Below are 22,468 nucleotides of genomic sequence, written 5' to 3'. Positions count from 1 at the left end.
CTCATGGGAATTTGGGGGGGGTTTCTACAGTATTCTACAAAAGGCCTTTGGCAATCTTTCCAAGGAAAGTTGAGGGAAGTTTGTTAAAACACATGCTGCATACATGTGAGACAGGAGTCTGATGATTTCAGTTTCTCTTCCTCTGTAGATGGAATACACCTCAGGTGCTTTACTGTGTGTACACAGTCATGCTTTGTGGACACTATAGCCACAGTGGCCTCAATGTCAGAGTAGTATGCTGTTTGTCATGTGCAATCAGAAGAACTCATTCAAATATAGCTTAGTTCAAGCTGTAAAAGCAATTTTGAAAGATCTGTCTTGTTACTGTGGGTGAGTAAAAAATATGAATATGAAGGTGCAAGACTTGTCTTTAGAAACGAGCAGTGCTATAAAACTTAACACTTATTTTGACTCCCTGTAGTTGGATTTATTAACAAAAAAGTCAAATTGATGTTATTTCTTTCCTCAAAACCTTAACTTAAAAAGAGAAACCCATTACTAACATCGACCTGGTTTCAGTTGTGAAGCGTACCAGCCTCAAACTGAAAAACTGAAGCTCTTTAAACACGATGCTTGTTGAATATTAAGCCTATATTAGCATGTTGCAAGAAGATCTGAAGCAGAATCTTTAAAAATGTTAACACAGCTTCAATTTATTCTGTAATATTTCAAAGCTGTGGCAAATGGTTAAAACCACTTAGTGTTTCTCACAGTCCCACCCCGTTGCTTGCCTCACCCTGAACCCGAGCCTGCGTCATTTGGGCCTGATGTAGGTCTGAAAGCCAACCAGGGCCTGTCTCCACCACCACTAAATAATATGAGTACCAGCAGCTCCAGTACTATGTGAATTATTTTTCTCTGGGAGAAGCAGAGGATAAGATGACAGGATGAGGGCAGGGAGGAAAGGGACTTAGGTCGCAGAGCTTTATAGGAAGACAAATGAGTCATGTAGAAAAAAAAAAAAAAGAATATAACTGAAGAGGAACTGGGGGAAAGGCAGGAATATCTGAGACTATGAAGAGAGCGAGGCACGGGAAGAGAAGTGACACAAGGGATTCATTCTTTTGTGGTCATTATGGTTCCATTTCTGAGGCTGACCTTGCAAATGTCATGTGGGGAATCTCGGCAACAAATCAAAGCTGAAACTTACCACAAAGCCTATGGCAGTTCCCAGCCCATCTCAACCATCTCTCAGGAGCGTTACTGCTGCTCCTAGCTTAGCCAAGCTATCACTCACGACTATGTTTGACATGCTGTCGAAAGAAGGTCAGAACAATCCAACAACTAACTTTTTGGTGTGCAGAAAGCTTTTTGAATGTAGTCCAGGGAGCCTGTCACTCCATGTGTCTTTATAAGTGGTGTTACATGGTTTCAGTTTCAAAATTGAAAAACTAAAGTATAAACTGCAATCTGCAAGGACAATATGCCAAAAACTCTGATGGAAGAGCTGATGAAAGTTGATGCATCCTTGCCTTCCTTCTTGTGCCTCGACCCTCACTCTGTTACTCTTGTGTTATCTCTCAGTGCAACAGTTTGTTCTACTTGAATAACTTGTTCAGCAGAAATGCTTTGTAGCAATATTAATAGGCTGGATATCTAGACTCTGGAGGACATTACTGCTTCTCATATCACCGTCCTTGGGAACTTACCTATTCAGAGCATGTTAGGCATGCCAGGCTTTCAGACTGCATTTTAAACTCTCAGAAAATAACTGTCATACATAACAAGGCAAGAACATCTGTGTGATTTTTAGATTTTAACTTTTCGGTTTAACTTCTTCTTCCCACTGGCAAAAAATACATTCTTTGACCATAATTGGTCTGTGTGTGTTAATCTGTTTTGTCTACTGTAAAGAGAGCGTGTGAAAGACACAATACATTGCTGCATATTCTCACTGAGCTGATAGAAAACTTGAGACTTCTCACACACAGCATGCGCACACACACACACACACACACACACACACACGCACACACACACACACGTAAACACCTGCCTCTCCTCCTTTAACAGCCTCTTCATTCATTACAGGGTGGATGGATCAGAGAGTCAAGGAAAGGGGGCTTCAAAGACACTTCCCCTGGCAAAGAAGGAGCTCTGACTCTGGTTTAGGAGGCTATAGACTTGTCCCTTTGTGGAGACTGGAATGTGGACAATCACACAATAGTACAGTGTTTGAAAGAGCTGTCTTTGGGCGTATATCACTCCCACCGTCTCTTGTCTTTGACACCACAAACGACCACACTCCTGCTTCATTCCTCTCCAGTGGAATCCATATGCCAGATGTGATCCTTCACTCATAGACCTGACCTCTTGTTTTCCACATGTAAAGGCTCCAAAACACCTGTTTTTCACACTTCCAACGTCACCCGCACAGCCCCATTCTTTTGTTTCTAGGCATTCCGTCTTTAACACGGCATTGACCGGGATTTGAGAGAGAGAATAACTGTAAAACTGATGACACAATTTTATTACTGTATATGTGTATATCTCTGTTGAATCACCATGATTAGTTTTGGTCAGCTCCACTGATTACAGTACACGGTGTTAAAAATATACATGGATTTTCTAGCCCTGGCAAACCCTCCTAATGATCTTATCTAAACAGATTTTTTTTGTAAGACAAAGAACCATTCAGAAACTTGAAGTGGGTATTAATATTTGTGCTTAAAATAATCTAGCATTTGACAAGTTAGCATACAAGTTCGCACTACCTATGTGGAGCATGGACAGAGAAGCATTCATAAGTCGAAGCTGCTGACAGTTAAAATCTCAGTATTCACTAAAGTGGCCATACACTGCAGTATTTGTGTTCAAATCGTTATGGTTCTGAATTAAAAGGCAACAGAAGCTAAGCCTCTCTTTCATACGCAGTCATGCACACACCCAGTCACACACCTTTCAAAGCCTGAAAAATCACAGACCTTGGTAGACAAGTGAAGTGAGGTCTGGCCAACATCCCTCTGACACCTTTGGCAACCCCTGGCTTTAGGGGGGCACAGGTCAGAGGTGGTCTTCAGCTGGGGCTAAAAAGGGAAGTAACCTTATCAGCTGTGTAAATGTAGCGTCCTGAAGTCACTGACTGAGAACAATTACAGAACACACTAAGATACAAAGTTACGTGAGAAACTATTTTCTTTACTAGAAAGATATGTAGGGTAATAATGCGCTACTCCTGTCCTCCAACTGCTCCCTTAGAACTGGCTTAAAAGTAAGTGAGTAAAACTAAGATCGGAAAACAAGCATTTAAAAGTGTGACATGTAATTGCAATGCCTGTGCTGAAAGTCTAATTTCTGCATTGTTCCACTGTCAGAAGTCAAGCCAAAAACCCAGAATGGAAAGCCACAAAGATTAGATCTGAACCTCCATGTAGGGACTACTAATGTGAACAGAATGTCTGAACTTAAGGTTTTAGGTCTTACTATTTGAACATCAACGGATATTTTTTAAAAGTGTTACTTCAACCATGAACTGTGCTGCTCATTTGTAAACTCCACCAAGATGGATAAAAGATCTAACATCTAGACATGCTCAAAGCCATGCTGACAAGCCAAATTAAGTGGTTCCATCAGTGCAACAATATGACCATTGAGCTGTAAATATGCTCTGCAGTAGCATACCTACAACCACCCCAACACACTTTCACTCATATTAGGAGTGGCAGGATTCAGGAGGGCTGGCTTCGGTTTCCCACAGACTTGAAAATATCACATTAAGCTCCACACAACCAGCCCTAATCCTAAACATGACTTCAGCTTTCTCCCCTTATCCTCTGCCTTCCTCTTACCCTCTCTAATCATGTTTTATATTTTACACTCCAGGCTGACTGTGGTGCCTGGGGTGAGCTCGTTTTATTCAGAAATCCCCTTTTCCATATGCTCCATATAGTGTGCAGGAAAGGGACGCTATAGCTCTATTATTGGATGACTTGTTTTATAGGGTTCGCTGGCTTGTTGTACAGTACTCAGGCTGTAACTATACAGCACAGGGAAGCTGGTCTTGTTTCTCTAATGACACAGGATGATTGTCATTACGCACACATATAAACATAACCTCAAATCCACCCTCTTGTAATCAATGCCCATGAGGTGAAGCCCTTAAACAAAACTACAAAAACAAAACACAGGAAAAATAGAGGAGTGCAAGTATAATAGGAGCAGTGTAACTGTGCTTAGGTTTATAGACAAGTTCTCATTATTGTCCTTTTTAAACATCAACAGATCCATCCGCTGAGTGTTATCTCATGGTCTTAATAAGAGTGGACATTATTGCCTGTAACAGATCAAGGGCTGGCCTTTTAAACAGAGAAACAGTTAACCTCCTCATGGGCTGTAGGCTGGGCAAACACGTACAAATTGTCTACGTGTTTGCATGTGAGTGTGTATTTGCGCTAATTGCTCCCTTTCTGTCTCTGTGATCAGCTCATTTTCTCTCAGCTGGAACTTGAGAGTAGGAACAAAGAGCCAGTCAGTTTGGATGGCAGACAACATGGTCATTGAGCAACGGTCTGAACCTGAACTCGACACCGACTCAACTCTCAGTAGCACATGCTAACAAAAATGAAACAATATTACAACAATCACAATCCTCAAGAGTCCGGTTTATAGGAAAAAAGGAGAAATCAGCTTTACTGTCCAGCTGGCTGTGTGTGTGTGTGTGTGTGTGTGTGTGTGTGTGTGTGTGTGTGTGTGTGTGTGTGTGTGTGAGAGATGGATGCTTAAAGCCAGAACTTTGAAGGTTAAACGTGGTTTTTAGCTGGCAGGACCAATTCACAGCTTCAGTGATTCATGGGACGTGCATGAATCCACTACCTTAGTTTGAATTTGATTCACATAAACGCATTACTTCTGCCACCATTAAATTATCACACTACCCCCAAAATAAACATGAAGATGACGACAGAAATAACCCTCAGCAGCATGAGGCGGTTCGATGCACATGGAACTGTTTAATTATCACTTCAATCCCTCTCTATGTCTAACGCCTTTAAAAAACATTTTTGTGACTCACCATTTATTAGACTGAGCTTCTAATTTCTCTCAGCTCCCTAATTTATTTTTTCTTTAAACAAACTAAATTTAGCATTCACAAATTAGTCTGGGCAATATTTAACACAATTTCAAGAGTGGCGTCCACAGACAGTCACACTTTCAAAAAGCTTGAGGAGATAAATTCACACACCGTATCCCTCTGAATGTCTGTGTTCAGATATAAACTTTTTTCTACTGCAGCATGGTTCTCATAATCCAAGTAGTGGTTTTGATAGTTAGGCTTTGGAGTCTGATGTTTTCAAAGAATTGGATCCAAATTCCCCCTTGTAAATCTAAAGCAGTTTTCTGCTGATTAACATTCCGGGTTTGCCTAGGCAGAGAGCAAAATCATGATGCAGTGAGTCAAACTGGGGGCTGGAAACAAGGCTGGGTGGTGGGTAGATTACGATAAGTACTGTAGGTCCTCTCACTCTTTCAATCACTGCTTTGCTTCCTTATCTTTGTCACTTCTAAGCTAAATCTGTTTCCCCCTCACTGAAACAAACTGATACAGAGGGCAGCAATCAATCAGATCCTGTTTTAAGCAACACAACATCCAAGAATATTAAACAGTGAACAAAAAATCAAGATGCTAAATAAGTGAAACAGTAGAAACAAACCTTTTGTCATTCAGCATTATCAAGAAAAGCTCCACGTTTTGCATACTGCTCGTATATTCTAGTTGTATACAACTGCATCATAAAATATTCTGTGATTACAACAACATAGTCTGTGTAATGTGTAGCACCCAAACAAACTCGAGCAAAGACACTTTCAGTTTAAGTGATTAAAAACTCCAGAGTCAGCGCAATGAATGTGGAAGGCTATGATGTCTCTTGAAGACAATAAAGGATTTGTAGAGTAGTGCTGCATTAACCCTCTTACTACTACACATTCCAATTAAACCTGCATTAAGAAAGGACAACCCACAGACATCCCATTATAGCCTGCCATTGGTGAGATAAATAAAGCAGATGAATGTGCATCATTTCATGGACATTACAACTCATCAGCATTTCTCAGCAGCAGTGAGTGAACAAAGCTGAGCTTTGCTCAAAAGGCCAGCGGTTCTTTGTGTGGCGTAATTAGCAGGGCTGGGTCCATTTACATCTGTCTGCCTTTACAGGCCACTGATGACAACAACAACTGTCCTCAGTACAAAAAGACAGGAGATAGTTCAATACTGGGAGGGGATGCACAATTGTAACGTTGTACTTTGAAAGCGGACAGAGCACCTCATGCAGTTAGTCAGGAAATCAATGTCAGTGATGGAACATCTGCAATATTGCAAATAAATCAACGGGCCACCCTAACCTCAGGCACAAATGATGACATTGTGATAAATGTGCTTGCTCCAGTCTGGCCACACACATATAAAAACAGAACGAACTAATTGTATGCGCCAATCACTGACATGTCATAAAGAGCACAAATGATGGGGTCATGTGTCAGTCTCACAGATGACAGCAATAAGCGGATCAGAGCACTAAATATCCTCCGTCTGTGCGACCTGGGTGCGTTAGGGACCGGCAGGGTGTGTCAAGATGTCGACCTCTTTAGCAAGACGTAGTAAAATAGCTTTAACCGTACCAGTCACTTTATTCAAAATGCTCTATGACCCATCTGACACCCACTGAGGTTTACAGCTCGCCTATGACCCCAGCACACCCCTTATACGCCCCTTCACACACACGGAACATAGAGGGAGTGTCCGCACCTCCAAACAAAGCCGACTAAAAGACCATTCCTGTATTCAGTTATGTAATCTCTTGACCCCAAACTCTTCACATACATAAAGCCACAACTGGACACACAAAGACACATATCCACCCTCTTTTGTGTTCATGAGGTAGCAAGTGTCCACGTGGTGGGCAGCAATACAGGAGACACGTAAAAGCTAAACAAAGCGTCATTGTGTCTTTACTCTACTTACAAACATGCCGATGGCACAGTGGTGGTGGGCACGGAGTTTGGGAGTTCTTGTGTTATCTACTCTGTTTTCCTTAAATAAGCTCAAAATGAGAAACTGAGAAAAGAACTTACTAACTTTGTGGTAATCTGCATATATGTGAAACCACAATGCCCTTCTGTACTAAAACTGAAAATACAGATACAGTGTTCGCTCCAGCGTTTCTCCGCTTCCTGTAGAAATGATGACTGTGCTTCTCTGCATTTCTGGACTTGAGTTCCCATTTTGTGTCATGAGTGTGAGAAAAAGAAAGAATGAATAGAAAGAAATAGAAATAACGAACAAAGAAAGAAAATTAAAGCACCAGGCTGTGTGAATCTGGTTTTGGCCGGTTTATTTTTGTGCACCTCAAGATATAACAAGACATGAAAAAGCATAAATCTCTGTCTGGTGTACCCATTTATTTCTTATTTCTGTACTTCTGACTAACTGCAAGCCGGCCAAATATCACAAAAAGCAGTCAGTGTTAATATTTCTGGTTAAATAAGAAAATGACTCCACTAAGAAATACAAATACTGCAGCAATTATGTTAAGTCATCATTATTTTGTAGCACAGAGTAACCAAACAGTGATGTGTGTCCAGCACAAATATTTCAGAAGTCTATGATGAGTTTGTGTTGCTTCTTCTCTATAGGGGGCACCTGCTCACACATTCCACAGCAGCAATCATGGGAGCTACACAAATAAAGTTGTGGGAGGTGAGCATGTGTGTGTATACAGGGGTTATGTTTGTTACTGCGTTCCCAGCTGTTGCTTCTGCAAGTGCTATAGACAAGCTTCGCTCATTCCGTCTCCTTTAAATGTTACTAGGAGTTCATTTTAGCAACTTAACGTGAGATTTACCCCTGAGGTACGTTTTATTGGGTCTTTCCGCTATTGTAGCTCTGTGAGTATGAATGTGTGTGTGACTGTGTGCAGTCAAGACGTAGGTCAAGATGAGTCTCTTCCATGGGTCTCTGTGGACCACCCACTGAAGCCCCATGCTCTAAGCAGCAGATGGGGGAAAAAGGCAAGCATCCCAGACAAGACATCACAAGAGACTGTTGCCTTTCTCAATCTCTGCTTCTTACAACTGCAAAACCAGAATACTTTAACAAACAGAGGATTGTAAGAAGTACAAACCATGCAATGGATGAAGCCAATTTGCCTTTAAAGAGATTAATAGCTTTGGCAACTAGTGCGTGCATGTGTGTGTGTGTGTGTGTGTGTACACATTTCTCCCTGAGCATAGCAGAAGAACTGGTCACTTTACTTCAGCTGACTTTCCCACACTGCTACCCAAAGCCACAATGGCTAAATAATAACTGACAGTCTGTTAGCCCTTCCTAACACAAACACGCAAAAACTCACACCCTGGCACACATGTGAATTTTATATTACCAACTGTATCCTTTACAGAAATTAATATAACCTGGCAGGAAACAAATGATAAATCATTGTGACTGACACTGCTTGAAACATATTCGCAATCTTAACAAAATAAGAGGGTATAGCGAGTGGAGAAAAGTTTCCAAATTGCTGTACAGTAAACCCACTCAGACCTGTAATATGTGCTGAGTGTTGGGCTCAAACCACCATGGGTATTGTTAGTAAATCATGACTATTGAGAGGTGCTAGCCACATCCTGACCACACACAATAAAACACACACACCCCTCTACCCTTCCCAAAGAAAAATAACTGCCCAACAGCCAGAGACGCTTTAAACAGGGTGGTGTGCGTGGGTGTGTGAGTCTTGTAGAGGAATGTTTATGTGTAACAAATTTGGGGAGAGGACTGTTATTGCGTGCACACATACACAGATCTAATACAAATGAACAACCTATTTTCATTCTCCTGTTCTATATGCTGCTATAGTCTGACTGTGTGTGATGATGACAGCTGAGCATATGCACGGGTCTCGCCATCTTTATTCACCATCCCTTGCAATTCTTTCTTGACAGGCTTTCACTGGGCAAAATCTCTATTTTCTGCCCCATAATTCAACAGTTTTTAAAACTCTCTCTAACTTTTAGTTCTTGCACTTCCTGTCCCATTCCAAGACAAACAATAATGCTTGCTTTGCCCACACGGGAAACCCCAGAACCACATATGGCTAGACAGACAGAAGGAAAGGTTCATGGGATATTTCATTCAACTGCTTGCCAAGTGTTCAGAGTTGGGTCTTGGAATACCTAACCTCATAGGTTTAACACACACACACACACACACACACACACACACACACACACACACACACACACACACACAGTGTTTCCTTACCCTTGAACAATTCCCAGGCTCCAATTTCAGCCCCCATGCAATCTCAGAAGGGCGTTCAGAAACAGGAGAGTGATAACAAGAAACATTTTTACCTTCAACCACTTGAAAGAAACATGAAGAAAACAGAACATAAGATACTAATGATGAGATCTAGTGCACAGAAGGAATTCTACATAAAGACAGTGATATATATTTGTATATATAAAAAAAAAGAAAGATTTTTCTGGTCCACTGCTGAAAGCCAGGGTTAACCTAGCAGTCAAGATGTATACAATATGATACCCAGAGATCGCTAAATATATTCAAAATAAGACCTCTTGGGTGCGTTTTCATGTGAACATAATTATGCTTTCCCCAGTCATCCTCTCTGGGTAGCAGGAGTCTGCAGGAGTGTGCGATACAGATTTGCATGGGAAGTCTCTGGCTGACCTTTGGCCAGGGGTAATTGGCAAGACAGAACTAGAGATGAGAAAAGAAAGAAAAAGAAGGCAAAACAGGGAGGAAAAGGGTTTGGAAGGTAGAAGACGAGGAGGAGTGATTCCTTGATTTTGGTTTTACACTGTGGTGACACACAAATCATCTTGCAGAAATGCAAATGAACTCATACATAACAAAGACAACCACAGAAAAAAAGCCAGAGAGTGTTAAATGGAAAGTTGCATGCAGTGTATGAGCAAGGGCATGAATAGCACTTGACCTGTCAGCTAACTGCTGACCTCACTACTCTGTAGCTACTAACACAAGTTGGCCAGAGGGTAATTATGGGCTACAGAGCAGCAGTCCACAAGAGCCAAGAACCACTAGGCAGGTTCAGCTGTGTTTTTTCCCCTCTGTGCTTGTCCCTCAGGCCTGCTTTTCTCACTGTGCAATTCACTACTTTTGAGTAAGTCCATAATTTATTCCTCAGTATGGACATGTTAAATTATTTTAAAACACACATTCATAACCTTTCTCTCTTCCTGTCTGCTGGCAAATTGTACCGAAATCAAAGCCCAATACAAATCTATCATTCAATCACTGTCTCACACATACAAAACACTATGTCACTGGTTTCCTTGTAATTAGATGATGAAGACTCTCGCAGTAACGCAGAGTAGCAAGTGTGACTGATAAGAATAAAGAGCCCTCTCTTTATTCTTATCGGGGGGGGCGGCATGGAAGGAGAGAAAGATGGAGCCTTTGGGAAGCTTCCAGGGGTCAGGGCAAGCAGAAGCTTAAATCAAGTTGTTCTTTCCCAGCATGGCGCTGGAGATTATAGCTATCCATTCAGATATGATGGATGTAAAGAATGTGTGTTTTCTTTTCCACTTTCCTTTCCTGAAAAGCAACAGATATCACATAGAGATCCCAATGAGGTTAAGAAGTACTTGCTATCACAACTCCATTCAGAAAACAAATAAACCCGCTCCATGCTGATAGTGTAGGGTTCCTTTCTATCTGTGTCTGCCCATTTGCTACTTATCAGACTGTGCTTATATCTCTGGTGTTTTTGATTTTTTTGTCTTAGTGTGCAAGCGTGTTCTGTTTGAGTTATCTTTGTATATTCAGACAGCAAGATAGAGCCACAATGTTATCAGAGCCAGAGAAGCACCAAGACTTCTCCTTCCTCAGTCTCCACATTTGGGCTTTCCTCTCAGGCTGCTGTCGTATGTACATTCTCCCTCGTTCCCCTGACATCAGACTGCCTGGACTGTGGAGCCTGCCTGCAGACCTCATGTCAAAACAAAGCCTTTCAGCAAAACAAATTAAGGCAGTTATGTTGAAATGTTTGCATGGCACCACCTGAAAGAGTAAAAGCTGTTCTTTTTGGCTGGGGCTCGGCTAACTGGCTGGGTGTTGGCGTTGCAATATTTATGACTTGCTAACCCTCAGGCTGACTCCCTCCCCACTGCAAGCCTTAAACTCGCAACACATATGCCCCCTGCATCTCCATCATGCAGACAGACACACCCTTTCTTAGCACCTGACTGGAGTACTGAAAGGCTCCTTCTGTGGTGGAGGCATTTCCTGCCAGGCTATAGACAAGTATGTAATTGCTCGGGCATTTGTCTAATGGAAAGTCATGTTGACCAGCTCCACAACCTTATTTTTCACCTCTGTTAACTGGGTAGGTTTTAGATTTTAACTTATTTGTGAATGAGCTTTTGAGAATTCCTTTATAAGACTTATTAACAGAAGCGCCACAAGGCTATATGCGGTGCGTGGTCTAATATCTAATGCAAAGCATGTGGAAATAAGAATGGGCTATAATTAGTCACACTTGTATTTACAGGCCACGCTGGTGGAAGAAATGTCTAATCCTAACACGTTTAAAAATCCCATTGGGCTCATGGAGAGTTAAACCAAATTAGGTTTGATGAGCTGATGAATGTGTTGGCATTGAGGCTGTTTTCTGAGGCTGTAATTTGCTCCTAGAAGTCTAAAAGAGGGGAAAATATTGAGTATTTTAGTTTAACTCGTGCTCTGTTTAACTCCTGTCTGACTCACTTCCTCTACAGCCTCTCCATGCATAGACAAAAGCAATACAAACTCACTTCAGATCACTGAAGATACTAATAGACCAATTCACATTCAGAGAGAATGCAAGCTAGACTGCAGAATTAATCAATGCCAATGAAATAATGAAAAAACAACAACAATAAAAAAATAAATAAAACTGGATCACTGTCCACCCTTTTTCTTAAGCCCTTAACTATTAGATTTTTTTTTAAGGTTACATTTCTCTGAACACGTTCAACAAAGCCTCCTTTCACTGGTATAAAATTCCTACCACATAACACGCTTTCCCCTCCACAGCTCAGATTATATCAGTCCTGGAGAGGAAATAGTGCTGGTGTCCAGCACTGTCTGTGACCCAGCAGTGACACACAGATGGCCAACACAACACAGAAACAGAGAGAGCAGATGTGGTTAAAAACACAGAGGCCATCAATTCGCAGAACACATCCAGTCAAACACACACTTCCATGGACATGGGCCCACATATGTACACAGTTAAATACAGATGTAGCCCAAATAAGCGGGATCGTGCCCAAGGGACAAATCCAGTGCAGACACATAGTAACACAAACAGAGTGTTAGGTCAGAATTTTCTTAGTGCAACAGCAATAGCATTTAAGCCCTATAAACACAACAGAAACAAAACCTATGACCTATGTATAATGGCTAACATTTTCAAAGGAAATGCATGGTGATTATGTATAACTAGGAGTCTTTAAAGTCTGGAACTTGGGAACTAGGATAATCTGATGATGTCCCCACAAACTCTGTCCTCAGCGTTAATCTAACCTTTCATGTCCAAAAACATACCTCTTAAATCAAAGTGTATGTCAGATATTCTTAAAGTCATACTTTTATTTCATCAAATTCATTTCATTGTTGGCTTTTCCTAATAGTAGACATCCTCTTTTGGTTACCTATGAGATTTGATCTGTTTATTTCAGTTTCAGGAAGGAGTACACATGTGGTGGATGTGCTGTACAGATCTTATCGACAGAAAGAGGCTTAAGTCTGGAGCAGAGGGTGTCCTGTCTTGACAGAGTCTGCTTTCCTGTGCCCACATGTGTACTCCATATGGCTCCTTCCCTGCACTAACCACAAGGGAATTCCAGGAAACCTAACTGTACATGGTTTTTGGTCTAAATATGCTGTGTGCTGCGGTGGCTCTTTTAATCACCACATATCCATGTGGATGACCATGCCCCAACAGGTGATGTTTTTAGAAGATGCCACTGCTGGTTAGAAGGTTTCAGATGCAAAAAAAAAAAAGAAAAGAAAGAGAGAAGATATACAGCAGTAGGATTGGATAGAGAAAAATAACATAAATGTGCCAGAAAAGACTGGAATATGACTACCTGATATGCTGTTACAGAGGTCAAATAAATAAATAAATAACCAGATTTGATAGGCCATACCAAAAGAAACATTTCAGATGAAGCCAAAGAAGTCTGCAAATCAGCACAACTTGGGAAAGGGTTGATATATCCTGCGATGTCGGCAAAATCTGCTGAGCCTCAGAGTTTATATACGTGTTGTTGTTGATGAAGCTGCAGGCTCGACATGCAAACAAACACATTCCAGTGTCTGGTGAAGAAAGATTAGACAGTTCAGGGAAGGGAAGACTAAACAAGTAGTACCCTTACTTACGATGGCAATGATAACCAACAGCCATACTCTGCATCCATTTCTGTCACTGGTCACGGGCATTTTGAGAAAATTTTAAAAAGCAAAACTCCTCTTTGGGCATTCAGATAACTGCATCTTCTTGAATTCGGTGAAACAGAAGTAGACAGTCTCCACTCATCACTGTGTTTTAATGCCTTTGTTAGCTGTCACTCTGTCAGCCCTTAATCAACCATGTTGACAGATAAGACTAACTCAGGACTGCACACAGTCCCAGTATGCACACTGCAGTCCCTCTTAAAAGCACAGATACCATCAGAATCGGACTAGAGGCAGAAATGGATGAGAGTGCACGACATCAAAGCAGAGACAAGCGCAAGAAATTTCAAAGGCTGCAATGACCTACTTCTGGCATGTATGCACACAACTCCTTTAACCTGTCAAAATGGGCACTGTGCTCACTGAGCCTGACACACTTACCAAAAAGCTTGTCATAAATGCTGTTCTTGCATTGTGCTTGCTTTTTATTTTCCATTGCTTCCATCCTATTCTCTCTATCCAACTTCTCCCTCTGGAAAATTGGCTCGCTGTTCAGGGAGTTAGAGAAACTACTCCCATCGTTAATGCAAACTATGAACCAATGCTCAACCTGCGAGTGATGTACTGCGAGTTGGGCCTTGGTTTGTCCCAGTGAGGAAGAAGCTGGTATGTAGTGTATAACAGCTTGTTCTAGCCATGCAATGGCAACTATTAAGCTAGCGTACTTGTGCAATTTTGTTCGTCTTTTTTGTACTGTTAACTACACTTATGGGAATAGTAATACAAAGACAACAAACTACAATAAATAGTGTATTTGGATCCCGAAGGACTAAGGTGAAATACTCTACTTGTGTAAATTTGCAAATGCTCATGTGTACAGTAGTGTATGTGCATATGTAAATGAATATCAGTATGAACTCAAGTGTGACTATCTCGAGGGGATAAATCTGTGTGCACAACGGTGAGGCTACCAGCGACTGTGTTTGCTTTTCCAGTGCAATATATCTGAGATCTGCAGTCTCCACACACTGCTTCTCTGACTCTGGTGGACAAAGAGGTCACTGACAGAGTCACAAAAAGCTCCCTCTTTCAGCTTGTTTACAAAAACAACAGTTTAGACTTTAAAGGAAAGAAGAAGAAAAAAAATACTTTCCAAGCTCGGCTGAAGAACATCCAAAAGAAGCTGTGCCCTCATTCAGCACTGGCTGGAGTGATCACAGCCTTTACTTTGGCTCCCAGGCTGCATGTACACACTGGAGCAATCCTCCACACAGACTCTAACTCTTCCTCAGCTGCAGACATTTGGCTTGAATCTACCTGGCTATATCAAGTCGACTCCAACAGATTTCACCAGAGAACGCAGCACAGAGTAATTAAATCCAATCCCTGCTCACAAAAATGTGTTTCCTCTTAAACTGCACGCTTCCCGATCTTTCTCCATGCAGTCCTCCCATCTGATCTATTTGTGTGTAATTAAAACATTACAACCCAATCACCCACAAAATGGTTCTACATTGACTACAATGGCTGGCTTTAGTTTTGCTGGGGGATACAAGCTGCCGAAAGGGTGCATTCCAGCTAATGCCTATTAGCAATTACAACCATGATGCCTGGCACTGATTTTTTCAGAGTAAGAAGCAGGAAAGCTGATTATTTTAGTAGGGGTTTGTGGTTTGACACAGACTTAGGGAGTTATTCAGAGTTTACTCTTTGGGATATCTGTGAATGGAATGAATGTTTAAAGGCAAGGCGGAACTGATCTGCACTGGCCCAGAAACAACCAAATAAAGGACTGAATGAAATATGAATAAAGAGTTTGTGTGCATCTGTGTATAGAGATATTTTTTCTCTTGTACTTCAGCTAGAATGAATTGGTTGTGTTATTAGGTTAGGTCCTTTATAGCCATTTGATTGGGCAGATCTGACAAAAAAAAAGCAAAAGAAACATAAGCACAGAAAGGCTACTGTAGTTTAACCTCCTTAAAGGTTTCAGAAATTGGTGACCTTCTGGCTCACATCCAATCATAGATGTACATCAACAGTGGCTTTCTGATGACATGCAAATCTACACTGAACACAAAACAAACAAACAAAAAAGTGGTAAAGTGCATTCTTCTGCTGAAATAGACCACTAGTATCAGGGAATACCATTGTGTTGTCAATGATCTCTAAAGATATCAAGTTAGGTGGTGCTTTGTGTCAATGTAACATCCATGTGAACATGATTTCTAAGCTGAGCTCTGCCTACAGTGTCACACTCTCGGGTTAGGCAAATGAGTCACACTGTTTTAACTGTTTACCATTCAGTGATGAAGCGTTTACACTTAAACACCAAAGTATAAATGGTCTCACGCAAACACTGCAGAGACGCGGGCAGGAGTATAAATAAAGCTCGTGTCAGCCCTTACACTGAGATGATGCAATGCACTGTTATTCCTCTTAGATATTGCTGACATTCAGGCAATGCTCCAAGATGCCTGGTTAAAGATTGCAACCATTTGCCAGCCTGTCATCCTGCTTCCCTCATTAGCTTCCCGAGCTGTAATCCCAGCCCTATGGACAGAGGAATGTGACTCTCCCGTTGCACATTTTTCAGTGTAAACAGGTCAAAGAAGTTTTATAAACATATAACTTCCCCAGTTTGCTGACAGAATACCGATTTCCAATATTGAGATTAGAACTCTGAATCTCTAGACACAAAGGAACAACTGCTTTCAACTTTGCAATCACTATTTGTATGTCACTTGACCTCTTTCCCATGAATATCTGCCATGCCCATCTCTTTGGTTCCACTCCCTTCAGTGATTTACTGTAAACAGTGTTAAGAAAAAACGTGACTCATGCTGCTGTAATATGATAGGAGGTACATTGCCAGAAGGCAAAATAATGTTAATACAGTTTTATTAAAAGAGACAGGAGTCATACCTGAGGTGGTTCACAATATGAACTCCAAGATTATTGTTTGACTTTATTTTCATTAATTTAACAGACACAATCACCTGAATGAGAGGATAGGAAGTCAGGGATAGTTTCCTGGTTCGGTGCTATTGGCTTTTTACTAGTCAGACAAACCATTCGTGCCGTCATATCTGTGAAAGCATCACTCATGGTTTGCCAACAAGGGTCAGTATCCGCAAAGCCAAGTATAAGAAACCACATTTAAGTACAGTGAAACACAGCACTGTAAAGGGTTACTGTTTTTACAGCTGGGACAACACAAGCAACCACTGCAATCAGTGACATTGACCATTAGTGTGAATGCAGCCTGGTACATGCAGTCACAAATAAAGCTTTAACACAAAAGCACGAGAGTTTAGTGAAGCATTAACCCCATCTACTAAAGCTTTAACACTTAGTTTTGTTGGCCCTTCAAACAAATGTCTGCCGGCAGTTTTCAAACGGGTCACCTAAATTAATCCGTGTGGATATTTAGGAAAACGGGTTTGTTGTTAATGCTCGTCTCCAACATACTCAACACTCTTGCGAGCCCTTAATATTATTAACATTTTTAGGTTTTTTTCTCCCAAAACTCAGTTTGATCCTCACCAGATTTGTGCAACAGGGGAATGTATTTTCAGAGTGCTGGTTTCTCCATCTGTGTGACCACAGCACTGGGCTCCTCTCCCTGCATCTCTCTGCCCACTGTTCCCACGCCTCTTTATGGGCTAAATACATATTTAGGGAAACACTGAGTAGCAAATCATATGCTCTGACAGTACACCCCAAACCCAATACTAGCAGTCTTTTTACTATCTTCATGGATTTAAAGAAAGAAGAGAGAAGAAAAAAATGTTGTTAGTACTGGACTAAGTTTATCTATCCATGTATGATAGTTTGAGCATGAACGCTCTCTTTCACTGAGCCCCTGCTTCAGACTATACAAGTATTCACATTCAAGTTTTAGAACAGCAACCCAAATATCAAACTACTGCCCAGTGCAAAGTGTGAATGGGGCTGGTGATTGAATTTAAAGTCATGTCCCCAAAATAAATGACCCTCTAGTCAACTGTTTGCAAATCTAACTACTGGACTGCTGTTACAAGCCCCTTGAGCAAACAACTATAAAGTCCGAGAAAAGCGGGAAAAAAGTCCTCCAAACACTTGAATGGTGCTCACTTGGAAATTGTCCTATTAGCCAGACCAAAGCTTAACACATATCTGTGTGCTAGACATAACGATCAATGATTTCATAGCCACTTCTACTGTCCATTAGTAAAGCTACTACTCTGCACTTTAACATGCTCCACTGTACTGTCAATACAAATTATACCAGGAAGTGCTCGCTCACGCCATTTCCTTGTGAGGAGAAATAAATGACAAATGGATTCTTCTGTATAGTCACATTGTGTATAGCGTTCAACCAGTGCTGTAGATCCATTTATATGCAAGCAAAGAAGACTAAATTGGTTTCAGGGTCTGTGTGCATGTCAATGTGCTCGGGTGAGTCTGCAAGTGTAATGAATAAGATCCTGGCACATCACAACTGGGTTTCTCTAATGCACTCCCTGTAGACCAGAAGAAATAAACAGATAAAGATGAAGTGGATGTGGATGTGGATGTGAACGCAATGGCAAAAAAAAAAGGGAGAAAGAGGGAGAGAGAGAGCCAAAAGTTAGACTAAGCATGAGAGGGCAAGAGGAAAGGAGGGAGGGAGGGAGTTTTCAGTTTTGTTATTGGAGCCGTACAAGTCATTTCTAACTTAAAGAGTTCCAGATGTGGGTCAGCCTCTGAGAAAGAGGCAGAAAGATGAAGTGAGATCAAGTGAGAGGGAGGAGTTTTAATAGAATGTGCCATGCATTCTATATGATCAATAATCTACCCTCCCATACTGGTTTGTAAGAAGGAAATGGATATTTGTTCTTTGTTTGGGTGGTAGGCAAAAGAGGGGATGTTGCTCAGCAGTAGGAGGTTGCCGTTTAGGGTGTAGGGTGTCAGGTGGAAAGATGGTAGAGGGGTATGTGGCTTCCATATCCCAGATTTAGCCCTATAAAAAGCTATGGTGGTCAGAATAATAGTCTGTTGTTATTATATGCACACACACACATCACACGATGGTCTTTCTCAAGACCAGTGACTAAACTCACCAAAATAGGCCAAACCTAAGCTAAAGACATCTGGTGAAGTAATGTGAGAAAAGCTGCTTTTTAACTTTTTTATGAAATAGCACCCCAATTCAAACGTAAAACCAAACAACTGGCCTGTCTAGTGTACAGCAATGTTCTGTTTATAGCACTTGCAGGCTTAAATGGAGCAGATATAATGATGAAGCCACTGGAAGCTGTACAGACTTTGAAATGGAAGGTAGCAGTTAATATGTGAGTGCATGCATGTGGGAAAGTACTATCTATTATGAGCACATTGATCTCAGATCAAAAGTTGGCCGTGTTACATTAGCGTCTTCTCCACATGCACGGCACACTTGCACATAATTGTGCAAGTGTGCTTCATAATTGTATTTAATATTAACTATCTATAGTTATTTTTTCTTTCTCTCTCTCTCCGAGTTGTGTATATTGTTCCTTGGTGCGTGTATGCATCCTCAGCATTTGCTTTGACTCCCTCTGTGTTTGACTAAGCTGCACGATCACACAACAAAAGGCCATTGTGCTGCAGTAAAATAGCTCTGCTCCAGGGAGCTGGTAGTGGGCCACAAACAAAGGCTGGTTACACTGTCCCAACACAAGCTCATGCATCAATTCAACACTGGGCTGCCAAAACAGTCATGGAAAGAGCACTGTGAGTGTACTAGGGATCAACAGAGAAGGCGGAGAAAGAGACTTGATTCAGAAGGGATGTGAGGGTGGAGGAAACAAATAGGCAGGGAGCAGGATGCACAGCTGTAGCTGGAGGAGAGAGGAGGGAGAGATGTAAGATACAGTATGCAGGGATGGTGGTGGGTGAAAGAGATCTGTCTACCAGGAGCACAGGATGAGGAAATGGAAGAAAGGGAGGATTTTAAAGGAGTGTGGCCAACACAGCGAGAGGCTGAGAGGTGAAGTCAGCGCATACAGAGAGCTATGTCAACAGACAAGCCTCCTGCCTAGACTCTGAAGGCTCTCTGCACTCCAAACCACAACAGTAGAACACCAGAGTGACATGTGAGGACTCAATCTCGCTGGTTGAGTCTTTTTTCTCAGCAATTTGTTGTTTTGTGACTTTGGTTGAACAGAAAATGCCTTCTTTGCCCACATTAGAGGCAATTTTCTTACTCTGACAAGTCAAATTGGCAACAAATACATCAAATTCTCACACACTAAAAGCTGCTGTTGTAATCAGCACCAGCACCAGGACTCGGAGGGAATGGAAAGTTGTGATCAACACTCAGGAAGACCAATATGTGATACAAAAAAAATAGTATGCAACAAAACATTCACTGAAGGTCCTCACTCTATGCTATGCACTGTGTTAACTTAAATGCACTTTTATATACATCATTTATATTTACCATTAGCGTTCTTCCCGCAGATGAGGTGCTCATAGTGTTGCAGGACTCCCCACAGCTCGGCGTCATTGTTGACCACCCCCTCCATGGCCTCTGCACTCACCGTGACGCACCCTGACCCCAAATCAGGCCCTGAATGACCCCTCTCGGCCATCAGCACCCGGGCACCTATCTCCTCCACCAAAGCTTCCATGCATGCAGTTAGGCATATGGCCGCATACTCGTGGATGCGCACGGAGATGCGGGTGTCCACCATCCAGCGGAAGAAGCGTCCCACAGAGAAGGAGAGGCCGCAGCGGGCGGACTTGCCTTTCCTCAATAGTTCACCGGCACTCATGCTGTACAAGGAGATGGCCTTAACTGTAGCAGAGACGCAGTAGTCGGCGAGGGCCCAGCTGAGCACCAACTTCATGGCACTCTGCACTTCGAAGCGTGTGCAGCGGCAGTGCATGACGCTGAGACGCTGAGCCTCTCTGGAAATGCGGATCAGAGCCCTGCGGAGAAGGGTGGACAGCCGCCTCACAGCCTCCGGTGAGAACACAGGTGTAGTCCCCCATTTCATGCTCCCACTCTCGGCCACTTTACGCAGTATTTTGGCCACCTCCTCCTCAGTCCATGGAAACTCTTCCAGTTCAGGTAAGCGTGGACACTTGGAGAAGATGTCCTCTGGGTCTTCTGGAAGGACAGTGTTGACCGTGTCCCAGCTGTTGTTCCTGCTATTCATGGAGCCCGAGTAGTACCACCAGTTCCCCCGGTGAGGGGCCGTCATGAATGCCTGGGAGTTTGACTTTGAGGAGGACAGGCTGAGGGATTTGCAAGAGTCCCCCGCCCCGTAGCCCGAGTCCAGAGTTAGGTCCTCCAGGGTTTTCATGTGGGCATTGCTCAAGCCAGCCATTGTCGTCCAACGGCCTTCACAGAGACCTTCTGGAAGAGAGGCGAACCTCCTCAGCGGCTTACCTGCAAAGTCAGAGAAGCAGCTGACGAAACTCCTCGGCGAGCTGGACGAACTGGTTACACAGCGCAACACTTGTCAGACATGCTGTGGAGTTCAGCGTGGGACGGCGAAATACTACAACTCCTTCAGCAGACAAAGTCCTGGTTGTTAGAAAGAGCAGACTGAATCAAAACTCTCTCTATTTCATTTACAAAAAGGACAGCCAGGATGATTCAAGTCGCACCCGGCTCACCTTCCCCCTGATCTCACCGGGATTTAAACTTTCCTCCGGTAACCTGTCTTTTAAGAGATGAAAACAGTCCTTCCGCGATTTCAATACAGCCAGAGTCGAGTTTACTTATAAAATAGCTCCATGTAGCCGCTCAACAGACAGAAAGTCTTTCTTTTTTGCGCAGATAATTGTGGAAAAGTTCGAATATATATCTCTGCTCTCCTCTCACAGCTCGTCGTCACGTACAGTGTACCGGAGAGACTCGGCTGCAGATGTGCGTGAGGAGGGACTGCTGCTGAATGACAACGCGGAAGCAGCTCAAACACCAATCAGAAGACGCCCGACTCTCACGTCAGCCAATCAGAGCACACTTAAAAGCTCTCCTAAGTTGGAAAACAAAAGTAAACTTAATTTCCCCTGAAAGAGGGATACCGTAACACTGACGTGTATGACCTACTACTGCATTTGCCCATTATCCAAATATCACACAATGTTTCAGATATTTTGTGAGAACATTATTTTAGAAATATATTATTTTGTCAAATCGAGAGCTCAAAAATACTATTAAATATGATTAAATTATTAAATACTATTTATTGTAACAGTAACAGATACATGGCACATCATCCAGTCCCTAGTTAGTTCCTCACGTTCACTCAGAAGTACATGGCTTGTTCACTGCATATTAGTCAACTGCACTATAAGTGTAACAGATACTCTGAGCGCCTAGTAATGCTGTAAGACTTATACCATATGAGGTGGAGTAAAGTTTACTTTTGACTGTACAAGGTTTAGGGTTTTCACCGAAAACTGCATTTTAAGCTTATTTAGAACAGGAAGGAAGGCAGAAATACTGCAACAGCTCGAATAATGAGAGATTTTGTAGTGGTTAACTAGTAGTGCACTGTACATTCTGCTCATTCAGCACCAGTTCAGCAGAACTAATAAAAAATAGGCCTGTTACTACCTGCTTCTCATTAGTCTGCGCTCACATAGGCAGGGTGTGTCTCGATTACACATAAGGGGTTTAAAGCACAAGACTCACTCTACGTACCTGCTGGACCGCAACAGTGGCTGCAATAAATGTTATCTTGTATATACAGACCCACATGTTACATGACATATCGTCTGTGTGCTTGAAGTGGAAAAACCCAGTCCTGATATGTACATGCACTCGTATCATGCTGTCTGTATTAGTCAGTCATAGAAACTGAAAAAAGTAAAGTACATGTAAACTCCCCAATTTCTTGCTGTTAGTCAGAGCAGAAGACACACGGGACATGGGAGAGGAGATCACAAGGGGTCAGCGCTTGCCTCATCCAGACCTTGTTTAGCTGTGGTGTGGACAGCGCTTACCTCATGGTCTAGAGAGGAAAGCCACAACCGTGTCAATGATTAAATGTCAGTTCTGCTGGGAAGTTTTTTAATGTTAGCGTC

General features: G+C 42.2%; 1 protein-coding gene across 2 annotated transcripts in view; it reads right to left on the bottom strand.

Annotated features, from left to right (window-relative positions):
• Positions 1 to 21,332, bottom strand: part of abtb2b (ankyrin repeat and BTB (POZ) domain containing 2b) — a 39,028-nt gene extending 17,696 nt beyond the window's left edge. The window contains exons 1-2 of one of the 2 annotated variants that reach the window (XM_040025240.1): positions 21,053 to 21,332; positions 19,869 to 20,960 (exon numbers count right to left, since the gene is read on the bottom strand). In XM_040025240.1, the coding sequence (XP_039881174.1) occupies positions 19,869 to 20,760 (892 nt within the window). In that variant the 5' untranslated portion in view covers positions 20,761 to 20,960; positions 21,053 to 21,332. Of the gene's footprint in view, positions 1 to 19,868 lie in introns of both variants that reach the window. The other variant, XM_040025239.1, reaches the window with a different exon arrangement.
• Positions 21,333 to 22,468: the final 1,136 nt, after the last annotated feature.

The sequence above is a fragment of the Simochromis diagramma genome, unplaced genomic scaffold, assembly GCF_900408965.1.
Source record: "Simochromis diagramma unplaced genomic scaffold, fSimDia1.1 OVJJ01000293.1, whole genome shotgun sequence".
NCBI classification, from domain to species: Eukaryota; Metazoa; Chordata; class Actinopteri; order Cichliformes; family Cichlidae; genus Simochromis; species Simochromis diagramma.
Note: the sequence above shows the minus strand (reverse complement) of the source record. Positions and strands in the feature narration are given on the sequence as shown.